Here is a 20453-nt window from a genome sequence, read left to right on the forward strand (position 1 = left end):
CACCTACTTTGTAAGGATTGTAAGGATGCAGCTTTGTAAGGATTTTTATCTATACTGATCTCTATAGTGATTCGTCCCGTAATGATAACATTTAATGTTGTCGTTTTAATATTTGTGATATTTAACAATTGTAGTTTTATAAAAATATGTATCTAAATAAGTAATTATGGAAAATCTTGCATGTGTAAGTTTATTGGCTGTTCCTTAAAGACTGCACTGAATATTTATTTATGGAATCTTTATCAAAAATAAAGTAAAAAAAGAAGAAGAAATTAATTTCATCGTTATAAAATGAAATCAATTGTTTACGTTAAATATAGTAAGAGTGTTTGTATTGTATTTATAAATTAAGCAAAACTCAAAAAATATAATTCTAGATATTCATTTTTCTCATTTCCAGTGAGTTGGCATGAGTGTTAAAAATTTGCAATTAAGTACTTTTGCACTCGGGCTATTTTGTCTTCAAAACCTTGTGTGGTTCAGTTTTATTTCCCATAGAAATATTAAGTTTTTCTATTTTTTTATTTAGTATCTACTCTTACCTTTATATTTTGCTTTTAAAAGCATCTTTGGGTAAAGATAATTAACGTATATCCCGGTGTATAAGTCAACCTCCTATTTTTGATTACGGGATAGCAAATTTTCAGTGCGCCGTGTGCACAGGTCGACTGCTGTCGATAAGTCTATTATTATTCCTATATACTCTCAGAAATAAAACTATCACTTTTGACGATTTAACAATCCTTGAGCAGCATTTCGCTAATTTTGGGAATCATTTAATCACGCAATGACGTGTTTTATCAGGAAATACGGACTCTTGCGGAACTTGAAACCTCATCGAATTGCATTATGGGAGATTGTTAACTAGAAAGAAAAAAAACTAGAATAAAGACTAAAACTAAACTAAACTCAGTGGCGCGACAGCCCGTAGGGGGCCAAGGCCTACTATGCCCATCTCAGTTTTCTTGACCTTTGGGCTCTGAGGTGCAAGAGCAGATGTTCCGGTTGGGTGGTCAGCCCAGCGCGGAACCCCCAGTGTTTTGTTCCCAAGCATGCTTGGTACTCATTTTATCGACCCACTGAAGGGATGAAATGCTGAGTCAACCTTGTCCGTCCAAGGATTGAACCAGCGACCTGTGGCACGACAACGCGAAGCGCTACCGCTCAGCCATCGGGAGTCAGAATAAAGACTAGACAATCAAGAATAAAGTAACAAGTTTAGCCACCCGGGATATAGGGTGGTAGAGGAGTTGCCCTCGTATCAGGGAGATCCGGAGTTCGAATCCCAATTCGGGCATGGGTGTAATTCATCTCTGTGTTTTATTTGTTTTCTTGGTGATATTAAGGTGGCATTGACCCAGCTATATGATGCCAAAGATATAGTGATTGATAAAAGAGTTAGATACATTAAGCACTAAGGGTTCTTTTTTTGTTGGGGGGAGGGATAGAATGACAAAATACTGATGTGCTGTGCGACCTATATATAGTGCTCGCGATAAAGTGAAGAGAAAAGGTTAGAACGTTAGAGAATAAAGAACACTAGGCACTTTGAAGTTAGGCACTTTGAAGAAAGGAGGGGATAGAATGACAAAATATTTCCTTAATATTGATTAAATTCGTTTCCTCGAAGAAGTGAAGATAGTTATTTCGTCAATATGACGAAAATTTCGCTAGCAGTATATACGAGGAAACGGTTTCGTCAAGAATTTTGTGGTATTTGTGTACCATTAATTTTTAACAGTGTGCGTGTCATGTGTCAAATGATAGTGAAAGAGTGGCAGAATGTAAATTCAAATATTATCATAAAATTGTTTAATAAGTGTTTAATTTCGAGTTCTTTGGATGGAAGACAATTTTTGCGGGATCCAGTGATCCAGTGGATGAGGTTGAATCCTTTGCAGATTGGGATTACTTATGACGACAGTATTAACCCACTGATGCAAAATTTTTGTTAAAAATAATTTTCATAATTTTTCATAATTTTATTTTAATTTTGTTCAAAATAAGTGAAAATATTATTTATTTAGTATTATACTTATTAATTAATTTAGTATTAAATATTATTATATTTAGTATTTTAGTAATTTATTCTTATGAAATGCAGCACGAACCACCAGTATGTTTTTCCTGCGTTAAAGGTAAAATCTTCCAATCACGGCTTACTTCCAAACAATACTTTTTTCCAGTTTGCACCTATTAAAGTTATTTAGATCTATAAAAAACAGTTATTCATCATTGAAATTTACTTACTTTACAAAATTAGTTATTGGTAAATTTTTTAATATGAATGAAAATTTATTTTCAAACTGTTTTTTTAAGATTTTATTTTTCAATACATTCGGACATTATCGAAATATCATTCCGATAATCTCACAGATTTTTTTAATAACTATTAGAATGTTTTTTATAATGAAAAAAGAACCAAAGTATATTTTAGCTTGTAATTCGAACGTGAGAAAAATAAATAAAAGGAACACCGGTGTTCTGACTGCGTCAAAGGGATGACGTTATTGAATCCCACACAGATGAGGAATCTTTAAATCTGGTAGCCTTATTGTTGGTTTTAAAAGTATCCATTGTGTTATTTTTGAAATACTCTTGAATGCAGGTATATCTGCTTTTTTATACTTTTTGATTTAAATTCTTTTTTATACTTTTGTATTGTTTCTAAATTCTTGTATTGTTGAGTTTCAAAATTAATTACATATAACACATTAAAAATAGTTTTTGAAAGGAGTATCTTTATGCAGAGTCATTCGTATTTATCTCATTTTTAATTTACATCGATAAATCGTGATCAACGAATGTCCGCCCCTATTTGTCGACCCCTGGTTTTCGTAAAATTTTGGGATTGGAAAAGTCGACTTATACACCAGTATATAAGGTTATTTATAAATTTATTAAATAATTTATTTTATTATATGTCTGAGTAGATTAAAGGAACATTAAATATACAACGTTTTTTAGCATTATTATGTTTTTATTGATTTCAAAAAACTCCAAATTATACAATACAAGTTGTTGAAGTTGTTGATACAAATAGATTTTAAAATTGTTGCACAAAATTATATAGAAATGCAATTACAATTTCCAATTTTCACAAGTGATAAATTTATATCAGTTGAGTACAAGATTATGTAGTAAAAAGATTATAAAAATAGACTAGCAATATTTAATTTTTAAAACAATTGCTAAAATAGCTTTTTAAAGGGTATATAAATTGCATTATACATGTGTTACAAAAATATATCACATCATTAGTAAGTAAAAATTCACATCATTTTTAAAAATGAAAATTTTCCTTTTGGATTAATAAAAATTCGAATATAGATGAATAATAGAAATATATAAAAAAAATATAAAAAATCTCTACACTATTGAGTAGCATTTGATTTTATATATATAAAAAAAAGCGAAATTTCTTCAAAAATAAAAATTGTAATACATAAAAATATTAAAAACATAACAAATCAACTCATGAATAGCTTGTATAGTCTTATTATCAAGAGCAAAATAACATCAGATTTTTTTAAATATAAACTGTAAATAGATGGAAGTAAAAATTTAAAAATAATTAATGGATAAATACTATCAAAATTTTCTTTCAGGAAAAAAATAAGCGAAATTTAAAAAAATTAAAAGAAGTATTATAAAGAGATTATAAGAATATATATCAAATCAGGGTCTAACTATATATAGAACTGTATAGTTTCTATAAAAAGTATAAAAAATAATAAACTGAAACTTTAGATCAATGTAAAAAACTTTATAAATCGATTATATAAAAATAAAACATTATTTAGAATAGTTATTTTTTAATTTAAAATAATTAATAAACAATATTATGATCAACGTTTTATCAATAATAATTAGGCATTTAATGAAGAATACTTAAATAAATTACAAATAATAAAACTCAATTACAAAATAATTTTTTTTTCTTGTTTTAAAATCCTTTCAGAGTCTTTTAATAAATTCTCTTGTTGTCATTAATTCTGCCGTTGTTTTGAAAGTCGCCATTGTACTGACAAAACAGTTTAGAGTTTCAAATGAAAATTACTTTTTTTAATTTGTAAATTGTAGATTCTTTTTAATAATCGATCGTATTTTCTAATTTAGTTCGTTTGCTTTGGAGATCTAAGGGGATGGCAAACAATCTTTGTATTTATCTCTCAGACTTTTATCCACGCTATTATTTCTGAACAGACGTTCGAAAACCTCAACAGCTAACAGTAAATTATATTTTGGCTGACAATGAGGTTTTACAAACAAGGAGATCTTACTCCGAATTTTATTTGCTTTGAATTCAATCTTCTTTAAGAAATTCTTTTCTAACAAATCCTTTGGCGTATTCTTATTCTTGTTTTGAAAACCTAGTTTATTAACAGTGAAGTAGTTTGTCTTAACAGTACGATCTATAATGACATCCATCATGGGATCGTCTGTTTTTAGACGAACCTTAGTTTCTGCGTGGAATATTTCTACTTGCAGCTCTTCTTTCATAGGTATATAGAATACTCCAGTATTAGAGCTATCGCCATCTAAACTTTTGCTAAAAAGAACTTCGTTTCTCTGATTTTTCACGCTTATGCTAGCGTACTTCTCATTTTTAAAATAGCTATGAGGATTGCTTGAAAAAAATCTGAAGGTCATAATTTCTTTAAAGGGATTTGCTGTTAGGTAGGCAAAGTAATCATCACCTAGTCCAAGAAATTTGATTTTATCAAGTGGAAGAGAAGGCTCTTTCATTACTTTTGCTGTAAGAAGTAACTTATTCGCATTGTTGGCATGTACTATTGCATAAAAATCATCAAAGGCAAGTTTCGTATTCTTAGCGTTTGGTTCGATAAAAATCTTGTATACTCCTATAGGTACATCCTTAAAAGTAATACTTTGACTCTGGATTTTTTGCTGAGCTACTGTTCGAGATCCGTCCATCAATTTCAACATATCACCTGTTAATTCACCAAATATTTGGTTATCTATGTTAAGAGTGAAATCATTTTTCAATTTAGTAGAACTCAAATCTGTTGGAGTCACCAAACTAGTTAAGTGATGTAGACCCAGGTTGTTATAAGCATCAAGCATTTCCTTGAGATCGCTTATGATGTAGTTCAGAGGATAGGCTACACTGGATAAAACATGGTAATGTTCATATAGCTGCTCTTCTTGTATTGCTGCTTTCGCCAGTTTCATAAATGGATAAACATCAAGAGCAAACTCAATTGCAAAGAAGTGCATCAGTTTTTCTAATAATAATGTGTCACTGGCATAATAAGGACGGCCATTAAATTCTTCGCGAGTCAGTTGGTTGAAACGTGAAAATGATTTCTGACCAGCTTTAAAAAACATGTGGGTTAAAAATGATAATTTTTGGATTAAATCCCAACTTTTGACTTCTGTTCCTTGTTTCAGTACTAGAGCAAGGTTCATTGCTTTTTGTTTTGAACCTTTAGTTCTAATGTCCTTGCCAAACTTAATAGTTTGATAAAAGAAGCATAGAATATTGTTCCATACTTCATTAACAGATAACGTTTCATCACCTAGTTTCTTCAACTCATGTCCGTGACCAATTTCATGCAAAGCTCCCCAATTAGTTGGACTGATTTCCAGCCAGAAGTCTGTGACTGATCCGGCGTTCATAGCCGTGTACGGTTCATCGTAATACGCCAACCCAAATCCATTTTTGTCAGCTTTAATAAAAAACCTGTTTCTTACGTTCTGATCAGTCCCAGTTTCTTCGAACGACAACCCTATCAATTGACTGTAAGTGGTTAAGATGTTGTCGTAGAAAATAATTAAATCGTTGAGACGCTTGCCATCAGCTAACTTTCTCGTAGCTTCTTTGTCTATTTTCGGTATAAGAAGACCGAAATAATCGGATTCTACGTAAGCAAATTCTGCATCTTGGGAATCCCAGAGTGCAAAAAAATCTTCCTCCTTATCATCGAAACGATAGATGGGAAGAACTTTTGAACCAGTTGGATAGCTTAGTCTGATATCCCGATTGTCTGTTGGAGATTTTTCAAGGTACTCACAATCGACGAATGGAACACTCACAGAATCTAGTTTAAATGTTGACGCTCGGCCAGGCAGGGAACTTTTAATTGTAAAATTGCCTTCAGTCTTTCGGTCATCATTTAGGAGTCGTACTCTCACCTGGGTAATACTCCTACTCTCCAGTGCGCATTCCATTTTATTGTTGGCTGCCAATATGATTCCAACTGGTATTCGATGATGGCCAAGGCCTTTAGTCATAGGAAAGTCATACCAGACTGGTTTAGGTAGCCAAGGAGCTTGAAGTCTCTTGCTTGACGTCATTTCAAGTTATCTGTAATGGTAAAAACTATGTTAGTTTTACTTTTTTGGGCATCTTTTTACAGCAATATTAAGAAATATTTTTTTCGTTATGTACCTCAATCATATTGTTCATTGTTAGAATCCACTACTTTTCGTAAAGTCTGTACATGAATTTTAATTCTAGACATAAAATAACGTCAAAAATCTGCGCAAATTCTGGCTAATATTAGAAAGAGGTTTTTGGATTTGCTTTAAAAAAGCAGTAAATTTTGTTATGAAAGATGTTTTGTAATAAAATCTTTTAATTAGTAGTTTTGAGCAGCGATGGGTCAGCACAGGGTATAGAGCATTCGCCTTCCAACAAAGTGAACTGGGTTCGAATACCAGCGATGGCTGGTGGATACGAATCTGCATCCGGCTTACATAGATCACAGTGCTGACATGAAATATCCTCAGTGGTGGTCGGATAATGGGTTAAAGTTCCTTTTCAGTTAGGCTAACCGTGGGAGGTCCTCGTTATCTTCCTCTCCATGTAACGCAAATGCGGGTTAGTTCCATCAAAAAGTCCTCCACTAAGGCAATTTCTCTCAATACTTGATCCTGGTGTTAGTTCTCTTGTCTTCTGGATTGTGTTCAAAATTACAAGACTACGTAGTTAAATATTAGTTGTTGTAAACCCGAAAATAGGGTCGGCTGTTTAACAACGGTTATAAAATAAAATAGGATAAGTAATTTTATGTTCTTCACTTCAAGTAATGGCAAAAAAGTATATCCATTAAATGTGGCTAATTAATATGCAAATGATGAAAAAAAAGAACATGATTTGATAGGAAAACCAATGCAGAAAAAATCTTAATTAAAAACCTTAAAATCATTTTTATCAGTTCCCTGCTAACAGAATTTACAGAGTGAATCTGCATACATCTTCATAAGTCAGAATTTGCGTGCGACCTCAACAGAGATTACTCTTTTCAAAATTCAGCTTCATCTAGCATACATGCAGTAATGTTTGAAAATGTAAGGTCTTTATTGATAAAAACTTTAGGTTGCTTAAATTTAAGTTGAAGTTTATGCATTAAAACTAAAAAAAAAAAAAAAAAAAAAGTGGAATGAATCCTCATACATTTGAGTCTGTAATAAAGTAACTGAAAACAATTTTTTTATTTTTTACTCTTTGTTCTTTGTGGTTCTCAATGCTGCTTTTTAATTTCTATTAAAAACAAGTTTAGAAATATTTTAAAAGGAAGTCTTAGCAATTTCTCAACGTTTGGTTGTTTTTTTTTTTTTAAAAATAATAATTAAACTTAGATGAAAAAAGTTTTTTAAATGCTGTAATTATCTGCAGCGCCCTCTGTTGGCTTTCTGCCACCTGGATCATCTGATAAAGTTCAGAGATGCTTCTATTAATCGCTTTTATCCTCTTCTCAGTTTTCTCTGACAATTAAACTGTTTTTAATGTTTCAAAACGTTACACTTTAAGACGATTGGATAAAAATGCTAAAACAAATGCGGGATAGATTTGGAAAAAAAATCATTTTAACCTTAATTAAAATTCATAATTACTGTAGCTTTAGTATGATGAGCAGTTCAAACTGGAGAACCTAAATTGAATTAAAATGACCATGGTTTTAAGCCTTTACGTGACTGCTACGTCATGACCAAAGAAAACAATGGACATTATTCAGAAATTGTTTGTTTTTTTATTGCCACTTTAATAATTTAGGCACTTTATTTTAAACTACATTACAGTAAAAAATCAGTTAGTTCAGCTTTAGTTCAAGATTTTGAAATTTTAAATTAATCAAATTTAAGGAATTTATGGGATAATATTATTGTATAAAACCCCGTATATGGGTCATTCTTGGGCAATTCCACGAAAGTGTCAATTTTTAAGTGAAAATTTTTTTTATGAATTGCATATTTTAATTTTAAAAATATGTTCAAAAATAGCCAAAGTCTACATATTACTGTTTAATTTTTGATAATTTTAAGTTTTTTGAATCTGGCAGCATTCTAAAGTAATCACATGGCTGACAAGTGAATTCTTCACATTTGTGATTAAATTGTTTTCTTGAAAAATACTTATAAAATAAAAGAAATGTATCTTTCTTTTGCAATATTTTGATAAAAATATGCATATAGTACAAAATTTAAACATTTAAAACATAGCCTTTAAGTCATTTTGACTTTAATATATTAAATAAAAGTAACTTTTTTTTGTGTCATTCCGTCACATGTTTTAGTATATTTTTTTAAATAGCAACTGCGTTTTTGAATGAAAATGTGTATATTTTGGAATATAAAGCAGATGTGGCATAAGAATCAATGAGCAATTGTAAAATTCTATGCATTTGATTATTAACTTCCAATAATTAGCGTGACGGAATGACACATCTTCGGCGATGGAATGATAAAACGAGTCCTTGAGAAGCTTAGTCAAAAACTAGGGAATTATTATTTTTTCAATTAACCTAATGGCTAAAACAGCTGTTGAAAGACAGATAAAATGTTGAAAAAGACCAAGATCCCCATGATATGATGAAGAAAAAAAACAGACAAAGAAAGGCAGAGAAGAAAGCTTCCGCGACAAAAGTTGAACTTAAAAAACTCAGAAGTGCAAACGCTGTTGTGTAAACAAAGAAAAAATCAAATTCTACCAATCTCTTCACATACAAATAATTTAAATTCCCTATACAAATTCCTGCAGAGTCTTGGTAAAGCCATAAAAAAATTGTACACTCACCATATAAAAAATTGTACACTCACCATATAAAAAATTGTACACTCACTTCCAAAATCACCAATAGAGGTAAAAATATTAATTCAGTCTTTATGTGAGAAGTATTTAACATCGAACTCAAAAGAAACTAAGTGAGAAAAGTAATGTTGATGAGCTGTTTAATTTGGTTAAAAAAATTTTACTGTCAAGATGATGTTAGTTACAAGCCCCCAAGTATGAAAGATTCAGTCATAATACAAACTCTGACAGAGTAACGAAGAGTGCAGATGCAATATATACTTATGGCCTTAAAAGAGGCTTTTCATAAAGAAGCATATATTGATGTAAAGTGTGCCTTATCTCATTTTTGTTCTTATTCTCATTTTTGTTGAGTGTATTTCATTAATACCTCACAGCACATGCACCTATAAATACCATGTAATTGTGATGTTGTTCTAAAAGGCCAAACAAGATGTTGGCTGCTGTAAAACGGCACATAATATGTAAAAGAATTTTATGATTTCATAAAGTCGAAGCAACAAATCGTTGAAGTTTTGTTTTTGTCCAGCTATTCTATTTAAGAGAGGGCAAAAGAGAATAACTTCAGCTAGACACTTGCTACATTAGCATTGCCAGGAACAAGAGACCTGCACTAGATGCTCATGTAGTTGAGAAGCGAATCATCAAAATTGGAATGCTTTCTAATTTTAACCAAAACCAAGTGTATGATTTGAAAAGCCACTGTTTTGAAGAGGAAATGGAAAATATGATTAAGGAGTATGCGGTCGGCTCTTTAATCATTGTCCCATACTGCGAAAAAAAAGAAGGCACATTTATATGCAGCGCAAATTACTTTGATAAACAAAGACGATTTAGATGTTAAAGTATTTAAAGAACATGGGACAAAAATTGATTTACGCATAAATTTCCTGAGAACGAAGATAAGATGTGACATTGGCAAGTTATATATAAAACCTCTTCTGAGAGAACCTAATTTTCAAATTGTTAAAATTTTAACTGATTCTTACGTAAATATTAATTCTGTTTATCTGTTACATTCTGTTTATCATTTACATATTAATAAAACATTTTTTAAATGAAGACTTTCTTCCACTAAACTTTTTGTCATTCCGTCACGGTCATTCCGTCACAGCAAATAGATGTTAATAACTGCTAGCCAACCTGAGGTTAATTTTCGAAATTCACAATTTACATTGCTTACACATTATACTAAAAGTAAAAAATAGTTGCAAAATTCACAGAAACTACCAGTTCTAAGCGGCATGCCGAAAGGTAGGTTGCCAAAATGTCATTCCGTCACCCAAGTAAAAAGTTCATAAAATTAAAAATAAAAAAAATACAAAATTCTTTTTTTTTTAGTTTATGAATCACATTATACCAATAATAATGATATGCATGAGAAAAAATCATGTTTATTTGAAATTAGATGCATAGAAACTTCAAATAATTGTCATCATGCAAGTCAAAATGTCATTCCGTCACATATGGAATTGCCCTCTTTCTAAACATGACAATTTGGGCAAAAAAATTTCCTCAAATTTAAAGTCTTCAAAATAATCCAAAAATTTTTTGTATACTTCTTTAGTTACACTTAATAATATCTTACAGGCAGCAGTGTAGTTTATTGACATTTGCTAGAGAAAAAAAAAATTTGAAATTCACCAAATCTTGAATGCCAAGAAAATGACATATTAGCTTGGAAGTTTAAAAATCAGTCACTTTAAGTTAATAGTTAGTAACTCAACTTAGGCCTTTACGTTAGATGGACCATAAATTGCTTAAATTAATTTTTTTTTATCCACTGTAGGAGGAATCAAAAATTTTTTTGTTGCTGATATGTACAGAATAAAATTGTGTTTAATAATCAATCATTAGATAAATAAATAACTTTGATTACACTCACACATATTGTAATCATACATAAACTTGGTATTAGGTTAATATTTGCTTTCCCTCCTTACAGTATTAGCAGTTAAAAAAAATCTGGTAACACTTCAATGTTCTGGCATTGATAAGCCAGGAAAATGACAGCCAGGATAATGACAAATGTTCCATTTTATACCATATAACTTTACTTTAATTTAATATTTTGGCCTAAGACGTTTATATTCTACAGAAAACAACAGGATTTCTTAAAATAACTCTTAAAATAAATCTATTTATTTTATGTTATTAACGATTTCAAGAAGCCAGGAAAATGACAACACAAAAACCTACTCACCTTGAAAAATTTTTTGAAATAGATTTTGAACCAGAAAATTGGTTCTTTATTCATGCAACAAGACATATTCATATAGGAGGGCATCTAATCAATCTATTAACATAAGCTATTGATTGCTGGTTCTATCTATTTTGGTTATAAACCACTAAATAAAAGTAGCCAGGAAAATGACGGATTTTCTTGGGACAAACAAATTACTGACAGGAAAAATTATTTTAAACGAAGTTTTTGTAAATAATATCCTCTATGTATATTCTAGAAATGCTTACACAGGTTGAGATAAAAAAAAATTAGATATTGAAAAATGTATGGGAAGTTTTGAAGCTTGTTATTATTGGAAACACTGTTTGGGACATAACAGGAAAATGACATTTTGAAGTTCAATTAAATTTTTTAACTATACAAAACAGTCAATGCTTGTGCAAAATCATTTTAAAATGCTGACAGCAATGCTATTTATTAATTTTTTTTTTAAAGTTTTTTTAGTATTATAGTACTAGATCTTGGAACAAGGGACAGTGAATTGTCATATTTCGTGAGAATCACCCATATATATATTTTCATAAAACTACAGAAACATGGTAGAATATTATAATATGTATAATATGTTCTAAAATTTTAATTTAACATGAATTCCTCTTTAATTCTTTAAACAGTATTAAACACTTAACTTGCCTGAACTGAAAAAAAATAAAAATATAAACCGACTTGGGAGAACTATGGAAATTAAAAATAATTAATTAAATGTATATGTTATTAAAATAAATTAATAAATTTTATTAATTACGTTCACATAAAAATATTGTACTAGCTCACATAAAAATATTGTGGTAGCTTTCTGATTTTTAAAATAAGAAGATTGAAATATTATAATGCACCTAAATTTATAACGTACCTAATAAGCCCTGTTATCTTTTCAATGTGTTTGATTTCTTCAATTCCTTCCTTTCCAGAACACTTGCTATTCTAGATTTTTCTATTCAACAAGGTGCAAGTGCTATTCATTTAAAGAAGTTTACCTAAATAAATATATCAAAATACTTGCTTAGTTATACATATTTCAAAATACTTATTATTATATAATTAAAAATATTAAAAAAATAGCTACCTATTTACTCAAAATGAAAAAAAAAAGAGTTTTAAACTAAGAGATTTTTAACAAACTACATGTCTATCCCACAATACTTTATTTTATATAACTGGTGCTGAACAGTCGACCCAAGTTTTAGTTTATGACTGTCAGTGTTCGAATCTGTAGTCTCATACCCAGTCCATAAGACAAGGGAACTTCTGGATCATGCATTGGGGCAAACTAGATTTCGTGAAGAGCTTTTTGATGGAACTTTGCGTTACACGAAGAGAAAAACCACGAAATCTTTCTTGGTTTGCCCGACGGCAAGGGGATTCCAACCCGTGATCCGTCTATCGCTGAGGATATTTCACGACAGAATTGTGGTCGATTCTGTCGTAAGAAGCAGAATTCATATCTACCAGCCACACCCCTGGGATTCGAACTTGGGTTACCTCATTAAGAGGCGAACGCTCTATCCTTTGAGCCATATGGCTTACAACACCCTACTAACGCTAACTAATCTCCAGAGCAATCACATGTAGTTCGCAAGGTTGGCACTGTGAACCAAGCTCACTCAGCTCGCCAGCAAGTTAGACCAGTTAAAAATTTAGCCTAGCATTTGAATACATAACATAGTGAAGAAACAACATTAAGACAAAAATTATTGCAGAATATAGGCATTCTTCTTTTTCCCGAAAATGAGCGTAAGAAAACTACATATTTAGGTCATGGCACCTGCAATCTCAATTTTTCAGAGCTTTTACTTACCAAAAGTTTTCTAAATAAATAGTATTTTAATACCAAATATATAGATTGCAAAACACAATTTCTTTTAATAATTTGTCATACAATATTTTATTTTTATTATTGCTTATGTCTATTTCTATACTGTGAAACATTTTTCAAAACTGAGAAAGGCAACTTAAGGCTTAACTGGGTATAGCTCTTTCCAAAACATTTTCAACCACTTAAGCACCTTTGCATTGAATATTTTCTATAAACAATTCCTTGCCGTACTGCTGTTGCTGTCTGTGAACAATATTGAAGACAATATATTTTTCTATCGTTTAGCATAGTGTTTTTGATACTTCTGCTTCAAAATTTCATTTTTTAAATTTTTCATGAAGTTAGACTAGTTAAGTTTATACAAAAATATAAGTAAGAGAAAAAAATCCTATCCTAGTTTCTAGAAAATATCTTCAAAATTTAATGCAGTCAAAACAAGATAGAAATCAGATGAAAAGTTCCTGAAGCATCGATGAGAAGAGGAAGTTAAGCGAGAGAGGACGATTGAAGTTAGGAGAATCGTGTTTTCATAGAAGAGACGATTGAAGTGAAAAAAATCCTCTTTTCAAACCTAATACGATTTAAATTAGGAGAATCGTAATTTCTACATATTATCGTATTCCGGAATGGTTTTTGTAAGTCCTTCAAAGCTACTAATTTCAAAACATGTTTTTTGAAAAATAGTTTGGTGCGTTGTTATAACCTTCCAGGTAAATTTATCCTTTTAAAAAAGCAAGAGAGAAAAATGCACGAATATGTGAATTTCTTAAATAAGGTTAAAAATGCATGGAAGTATATTTAATTTTAGCACTTTTAACTAAATATATGAGACAGAGTTCGAAAGATGTCAATTAATTAATGTCTCATTCAATTAATTCTAATCATAAATTCTTCTGTAAGGTGAGATTTCCTGTTGTTCTCATCCCCATGACCAGCAGAGCTAGATCAGGTCCATGAGCTCGCTTACTTTGAGAAAGTCTAGCACTCACAGGGGAGCTTGAACCAGGTCCTGTCTGGTAAGTCCCAGACAAGATAAAATGTAGTCGGGGGAGGCCTGGGCAGCAGAACACTTAGTGCAGATTTCGAAGTGTTTATTACCATCGTTATAAGTCATTGATGACATATGTCCACTGAGGAAACGAGTAATGGCAGTTTGTTCTCGTCTACTGCTGCTCCGAGCCAAGGAGCCCCCTGGGCACCTACTTTTCATATTCTTTGCCTTACATTTAGAAAAATGCTCCAAGTAAGTAAGAGGAGCGACAGTCGTAATGGCCTCTTCAGCACCTACTTTGGCCAAACGGTCGACAATCCACTGAAAGTGGATTCGATGAGAAAGGAAAAAATGTTTTAGTTTCCTGAGAATGTCAGGACCAACACTGTCCGTGACATTATGCCAATCGGCAAGGTTCTGGATAGCACTTTTTGCAGCACCAGGTGCTCTATCCAGCACCAGGTGCTGTATAGAGATTTCCTAAAGAATCCAAGTTTTTTAATTGTATTACGAAAAAAGCGGAAGTTTACATTAATTTTGTAAAATTATGCGTCTTGGGGGAGGGAGTGGTGGAGAGCATTGATGATTTCAGTTATAGGTTAAACTAATTTGCCAAAAATAAATAAAAAATAAAATAAAACAAAAAAAATCCCGTATGTTATAAGCAATTGGATATTTTCCACTTAGCTATTAAAAGAAAACAATTTCTCAATTTCTCTTCTTTTTTATATTCTTGCTGCTAAGAAATCGCAATCTCCGGTTATCATAGTAACGTCCCTTTCACCTTCCATAATATGGTATTTATTTCGCGTCATTATGGCCTCCCGTTATAAAAGTGGAATTTTGTAGGAGATTAAGGTAGCAAATGGGGAAATACATTTAATAGTTTTTCTTTTAAAATACCGGGTGATCCTTTTTTAAGAAGTCCTTTTTTAACACCCATAAGTTTCATTATATCTTCGTACGGTGATCTAAAAAATAAAAGATTTCATACGGTATTACTATTTTGTTCCTACCATTTAACATTTCCTTAAAAAGTACTTGCTATATTAGATTAAGCCTGAAGTCTTTTTATTCAATTTCCTTGAGCGATTTTTTATGTTTAATGTTTTAACAGACATGAACAAAAGTATTCAATTTCTTAAAACAGATTTAGAATTTAGTTTCTTTTTTGAAACTTAGTTTAATTATGACTGAAAACATAATGAATGTAGCATAGTTTTTTTAGAGCATGGAAATTTTATATCCAATAAAAAAAAGTTACATACCAGATTTTAGAACGGTATAATAATTACTGGGATTCGAACCCAGTTCAGCTCATTGGAAGGCGAAAATTGGTTTGAAAGTTTCACAATATCTGAATTGCTGCATGCTATTAAAAATTCCGGATCAAATTACGGTATAAAGTATCGGCACTTTCGCAAAACGCATTTTTACCGTAAAATAATATATCGTGTTTTTCACAGTGGTATTTATTTAATTAGAAAGAGGCAGTCATTTTTCGGTAATATTTACTTGAAAAATTATGATATATCGCAATACTGTAAAAATTACGGTATATCAGATTTTTTGTTCCGTAACATGTTCCGGTAAAAATGGTTGTTACAGTAACAAATACCGGTACCCGCAGAGTCGGTACTTTTTATCGTAATTTGATTCGGAATTTTTTACAGTAAAGTGGTAGTATTTCGTTTATATTTTATGGAACGTGTCGAAACAATGCAATCATATTTCGCGTTTACGCACATTAAACCTATATTCTCATTGTCTACTTATTTGAATTTTTTTACATTTGATTGTTTTGTTCCTTTGCTTTATCGATGCAAGTGATTTGTTCTTTTGTCGTAATTGTGTATTTTTTTCCTATTATCACATCGTTACCTACAATTTTACTACTGAATGATGATCAATCAGAGATGAATAAATTTTAGAAGATAATGTGTTCATTGATAGATAATTGCTGAAAACATAAATATCTCTAAATAATTCAAAACCTTTTACTTTATGCGACTAGCTAAAAATTTTCTGATACGTTTTACATTTTTTTAAAATAATTTTTTGATAGAATTTGGGTCTGTTTTAAGCCACGGAGCTTTTGTAGCCCTCTCCCAATTTTTTCAATTTTTGAGAAGTTTAATGTTGAGTGGCTAACGGTTGTTTATCATTTGACAGGTAATCTTTCGATTAATTCAATTGTAATTTTCACGCGACGTTGTTATTCTTCATTTAATAATTATTTTATCAATATTTTAAGTATTCCTTTCATAAAATTAAACTACAATAAAAAAGCTAAAATATTAAACAATAGTAAGATACAATTTACCATTTTTGCAAATTTAGGGAGCATTGCTACTGAATGTGGTTTGATTGTTCTATTTTAAAATAAGCAATCAAATTCTCAGCCTTCAAATTTCATAAAATTCTCAATCTTCAAATTTATATTTAAAAAAAATTTGGATGAAAAAGGGACAAAAATACTGTTGGTGAAACATCGGTATATAGTTTGTATTAAAACTAAAAAGTTGCTTTCAAAACATTTGAATTCCGCTGAAACTTATTTATTTATAACAAAAAGAGAAAGAAAGAGTATCTCTACTCTTCTCTTAAGATAAAAATTGATTAAACTCTTCAGTTTGTTTCCGAACGGCACCGTCTAAAACAGTTTGGAGCGGCTACCCATTATTAAAATTATTTTTGCGTCGTTTTTCTCTAATTTGCACAGGCATTTAAAAGAATTGGAAAATAAAATTAAATTTTTGAGGGTATAAAAATAAAATTTTTGATATCTTATACAGGTCATTTTGTAGACCTCCAAAACCTTTATGGTCAACCCAAGTACATTGTCTGCCAATGGTCAGTCTAAGGAAAGATATTTTATGGGTTTAATCAATTTTTGTACTTCAGCTTTCTCGATGCCTGATGCGAAAGTGCCTTCAGCAAATGTGCCTGTATAAGAGCCATTTGCCAATTAGAAGCAATCAGGGGATCAAAATTCATTCTGAGCAATTAAAAATCCTACATATAATGATGTTTTAAAAATTCTTGTAAAAAAACTTATCAGTCAGAAAGTGCTCTGAAAAATTTCCGATAAAAATTACAACAGGATTTTTTCTAAGAATATAAATCTATTCAGACAAACATCACCAGCGTTGAACTTATTCAGAAATTTTTTATTTGCTTAATTAAAAAACATGGTCTATTGATAATTACAACATTTAACTTTACTATTTCATTTAATCTTATTGCTATTCTGTGTGAAGTTATTTTAAGATTTATATAGAAAAAAATTAATCAAAAAAGCTAAAATAAATACTTTAACAAAAAGAAATCAGAAAACTTACTTACCAAGATTCACGAGCGTTCAAAAAAAACTCACGTGTATGATTTAGTAAAGGTGTTGTTTCAACTCAGCAAAATGTTATAATATATACCCATTCTTATCTCATTACAATTTAATATCTCATTACATTTTCTTATCTCATTATATTTAAAGATGCAAATATGAATGTTTTAAATAGTAACAAACTACATGATACAATTTATTTAGTATTGATAACAATATTATTTATCAGGTATTTCTCAAATTTGTTTACGCATAGAACTTCCTACATTCTATTATCCATTACGGAATCGTCTTTTTTAAAAATAAGTTCCAACAAAGCAAGCATTTATCAATGCGTTTTCTGATTTGCAAAATTTTAGCCTTGGTTATTTAAATATAGATGAGTAAAATATTTATCACTTGTTATCTGAAACAATCGCATCGTGATTTCTTATGTAGTTGTTTTAGGTAAGCGAAGTGTTGTTTTACTCATAAATATGAGAAGAATGATGCGATCAAGGTGATTCGATATCATTTTTGGTCACTGATGTAATACCTACGATATTTCAGATTCTCAAATAATTAAATAAATGAATAATTCTCAAATATTTAAATTAAATTAAATTAAATTAAATTAAATATGAGAAGAATGATGCGATCAAGGTGATTCGATATCATTTTTGGTCACTGATGTAATACCTACGATATTTCAGATTCTCAAATAATTAAATAAATGAATAATTCTCAAATATTTAAATTAAATTAAATTAAATTAAATTAAATTAAATTAAATATGAGAAGAATGATGCGATCAAGGTGATTCGATATCATTTTTGGTCACTGATGTAATACCTACGATATTTCAGATTCTCAAATAATTAAATAAATGAATAATTCTCAAATATTTAAATTAAATTAAATTAAATTAAATTAAATATGAGAAGAATGATGCGATCAAGGTGATTCGATATCATTTTTGGTCACTGATGTAATACCTACGATATTTCAGATTCTCAAATAATTAAATAAATGAATAATTCTCAAATATTTAAATTAAATTAAATTAAATTAAATTAAATATGAGAAGAATGATGCGATCAAGGTGATTCGATATCATTTTTGGTCACTGATGTAATACCTACGATATTTCAGATTCTCAAATAATTAAATAAATGAATAATTCTCAAATATTTAAATTAAATTAAATTAAATTAAATTAAATATGAGAAGAATGATGCGATCAAGGTGATTCGATATCATTTTTGGTCACTGATGTAATACCTACGATATTTCAGATTCTCAAATAATTAAATAAATGAATAATTCTCAAATATTTAAATTAAATTAAATTAAATTAAATTAAATATGAGAAGAATGATGCGATCAAGGTGATTCGATATCATTTCGGTCACTGATGTAACACCTACGATATTTCTGAAATAATTAAATAAATGAATTATTCTCAAATATTTAAAAAATAAACAAATTAAATTAAATTAAATTAAATTAAATTAAATTAAATTAAATTAAATTAAATTAAATTAAATTAAATTAAATTAAATTAAATTAAATTAAATTAAATTAAATTAAATTAAATTAAATTAAATTAAGGACATTTTTTATCGACTATTTGGCTTGCGGCTTTGGTTTGAAAACCTGTTTTATTTATTTTCAAAAAAGTAATTTAAATTAGGCTTATTATTACAATTTTTGAAAACAACTAAATTCTGTGATTTAAACCATTTTTGTACTACAACATTTCGTTTTGATGTAAATTTTTTTAAAAAAAAAAGTATTTTGAACTGCGCTGGTTTTCATATATGAACCATATTATTTTATTTATTTTTTCCTCTCTAAAAACATTAATACGGAAGTAAATTTGGCTCATTGTTTCGCAATTTCAAAATAATAGTTTCATAATTTCATAAATTTAAGGTCTAGTAGTGGGCTGATGAAAAAAGAGCTGGACAATATTTTATAGACAATCAGGGTATATTTTTTTGGCATGCATTAATGCTTGATATAGACTACTTTTAAAAAGGGTACTTTTAAGAAAGGCAAAGGACAAGCCAAAAATTTTAATTTATAAAACTTAAGTATAATAAAGAGAATTTTTTTTTCTGAAAGAAAAATTAAATACATTATTTTTAGTTACGGCATAACCTTTCCTAAACAAAAAGTGCATTTTTTTTGTCTAATTTTATTAATGCAGTGCTAAATAAGTCATGTAGTTAAAGGTCAATTCACAGAAAATTTGGAGAAAAGAGAATGGGTTTGAATAACAGAATAGAGAATAACTGTATTTGGCATCATTTGGCGTGATGATTATGCTCACGGCCAACTCATGATAATCAAAATTTATAATTATCAAGTAATTTTGGCATGTATTTGACATTTTTTTGGCATGTACTAATGCTTGGTATAGACTACTTTTAAAAAGGGTGCTTTTAAGAAGTGCAAAGGACATTAATAGCCCCTTTAATTAAAGGAACTGTATTAAATCATCTTGATTGTATCCAGGGCTCGAAAAACCGCCCGTCCTCGGCGGTCAAATATTCCACGCGGACAACGAATTTCTCGAATCCGACGTCCGCGCGGATAGCCATTTTCTCGTCTTGACCTTTGTCATTTAAATTATTTCATGAAAGAAATAAATTATTTCATAAAAGAGATACTAGGTTACTATTAGTAACCTAGTATTTCTTTTATATAATGTATATGTAGTACATTAGTCCTAGTATAATGTAATCCTAGTATTTGTAATCCTAGTAACTACTAATTCATTATGCAATTTATATAAATGTTTGTAATAAATAAGAGAAAATTATATTTTTATTTATTTTAGAAGCTACGGGTTAGTTTCAAAGGAGGACGGGTACATTGTTGGACAAGCCGTCCTCGGGGCGGGTAAAATTTCTGAGTTTTTTCGAGCCCAGATTGTATCGTATCATTTTATTATTATTTATGATTAATAAACTATGCGACCTTGAAATAGCAAACACATAAGAGCGTGATGCTTCT

The 20453-nt window shown here is 29.9% G+C and overlaps 1 protein-coding gene across 1 annotated transcript; it reads right to left on the reverse strand.

Moving 5' to 3' along the window:
- Window positions 1-2959: 2959 nt before the first annotated feature.
- Window positions 2960-17587, reverse strand: LOC107450390 (uncharacterized). Its single transcript, XM_016066170.4, has 3 exons — window positions 17456-17587; window positions 12157-12280; window positions 2960-6331 (listed from the first exon to the last, which is right to left on the reverse strand). The coding sequence occupies exon 3, from the start codon at window positions 6319-6321 to the stop codon at window positions 4138-4140; it is 2184 nt and encodes a 727-aa protein (XP_015921656.3). The 5' UTR covers window positions 6322-6331; window positions 12157-12280; window positions 17456-17587; the 3' UTR covers window positions 2960-4137.
- Between the last annotated feature and the right edge of the window lie 2866 nt (window positions 17588-20453).

This window comes from Parasteatoda tepidariorum, chromosome 1, assembly GCF_982258835.1.
Source record: "Parasteatoda tepidariorum strain Cologne lab strain chromosome 1, Ptep-v5.0, whole genome shotgun sequence".
NCBI classification, from domain to species: Eukaryota; Metazoa; Arthropoda; class Arachnida; order Araneae; family Theridiidae; genus Parasteatoda; species Parasteatoda tepidariorum.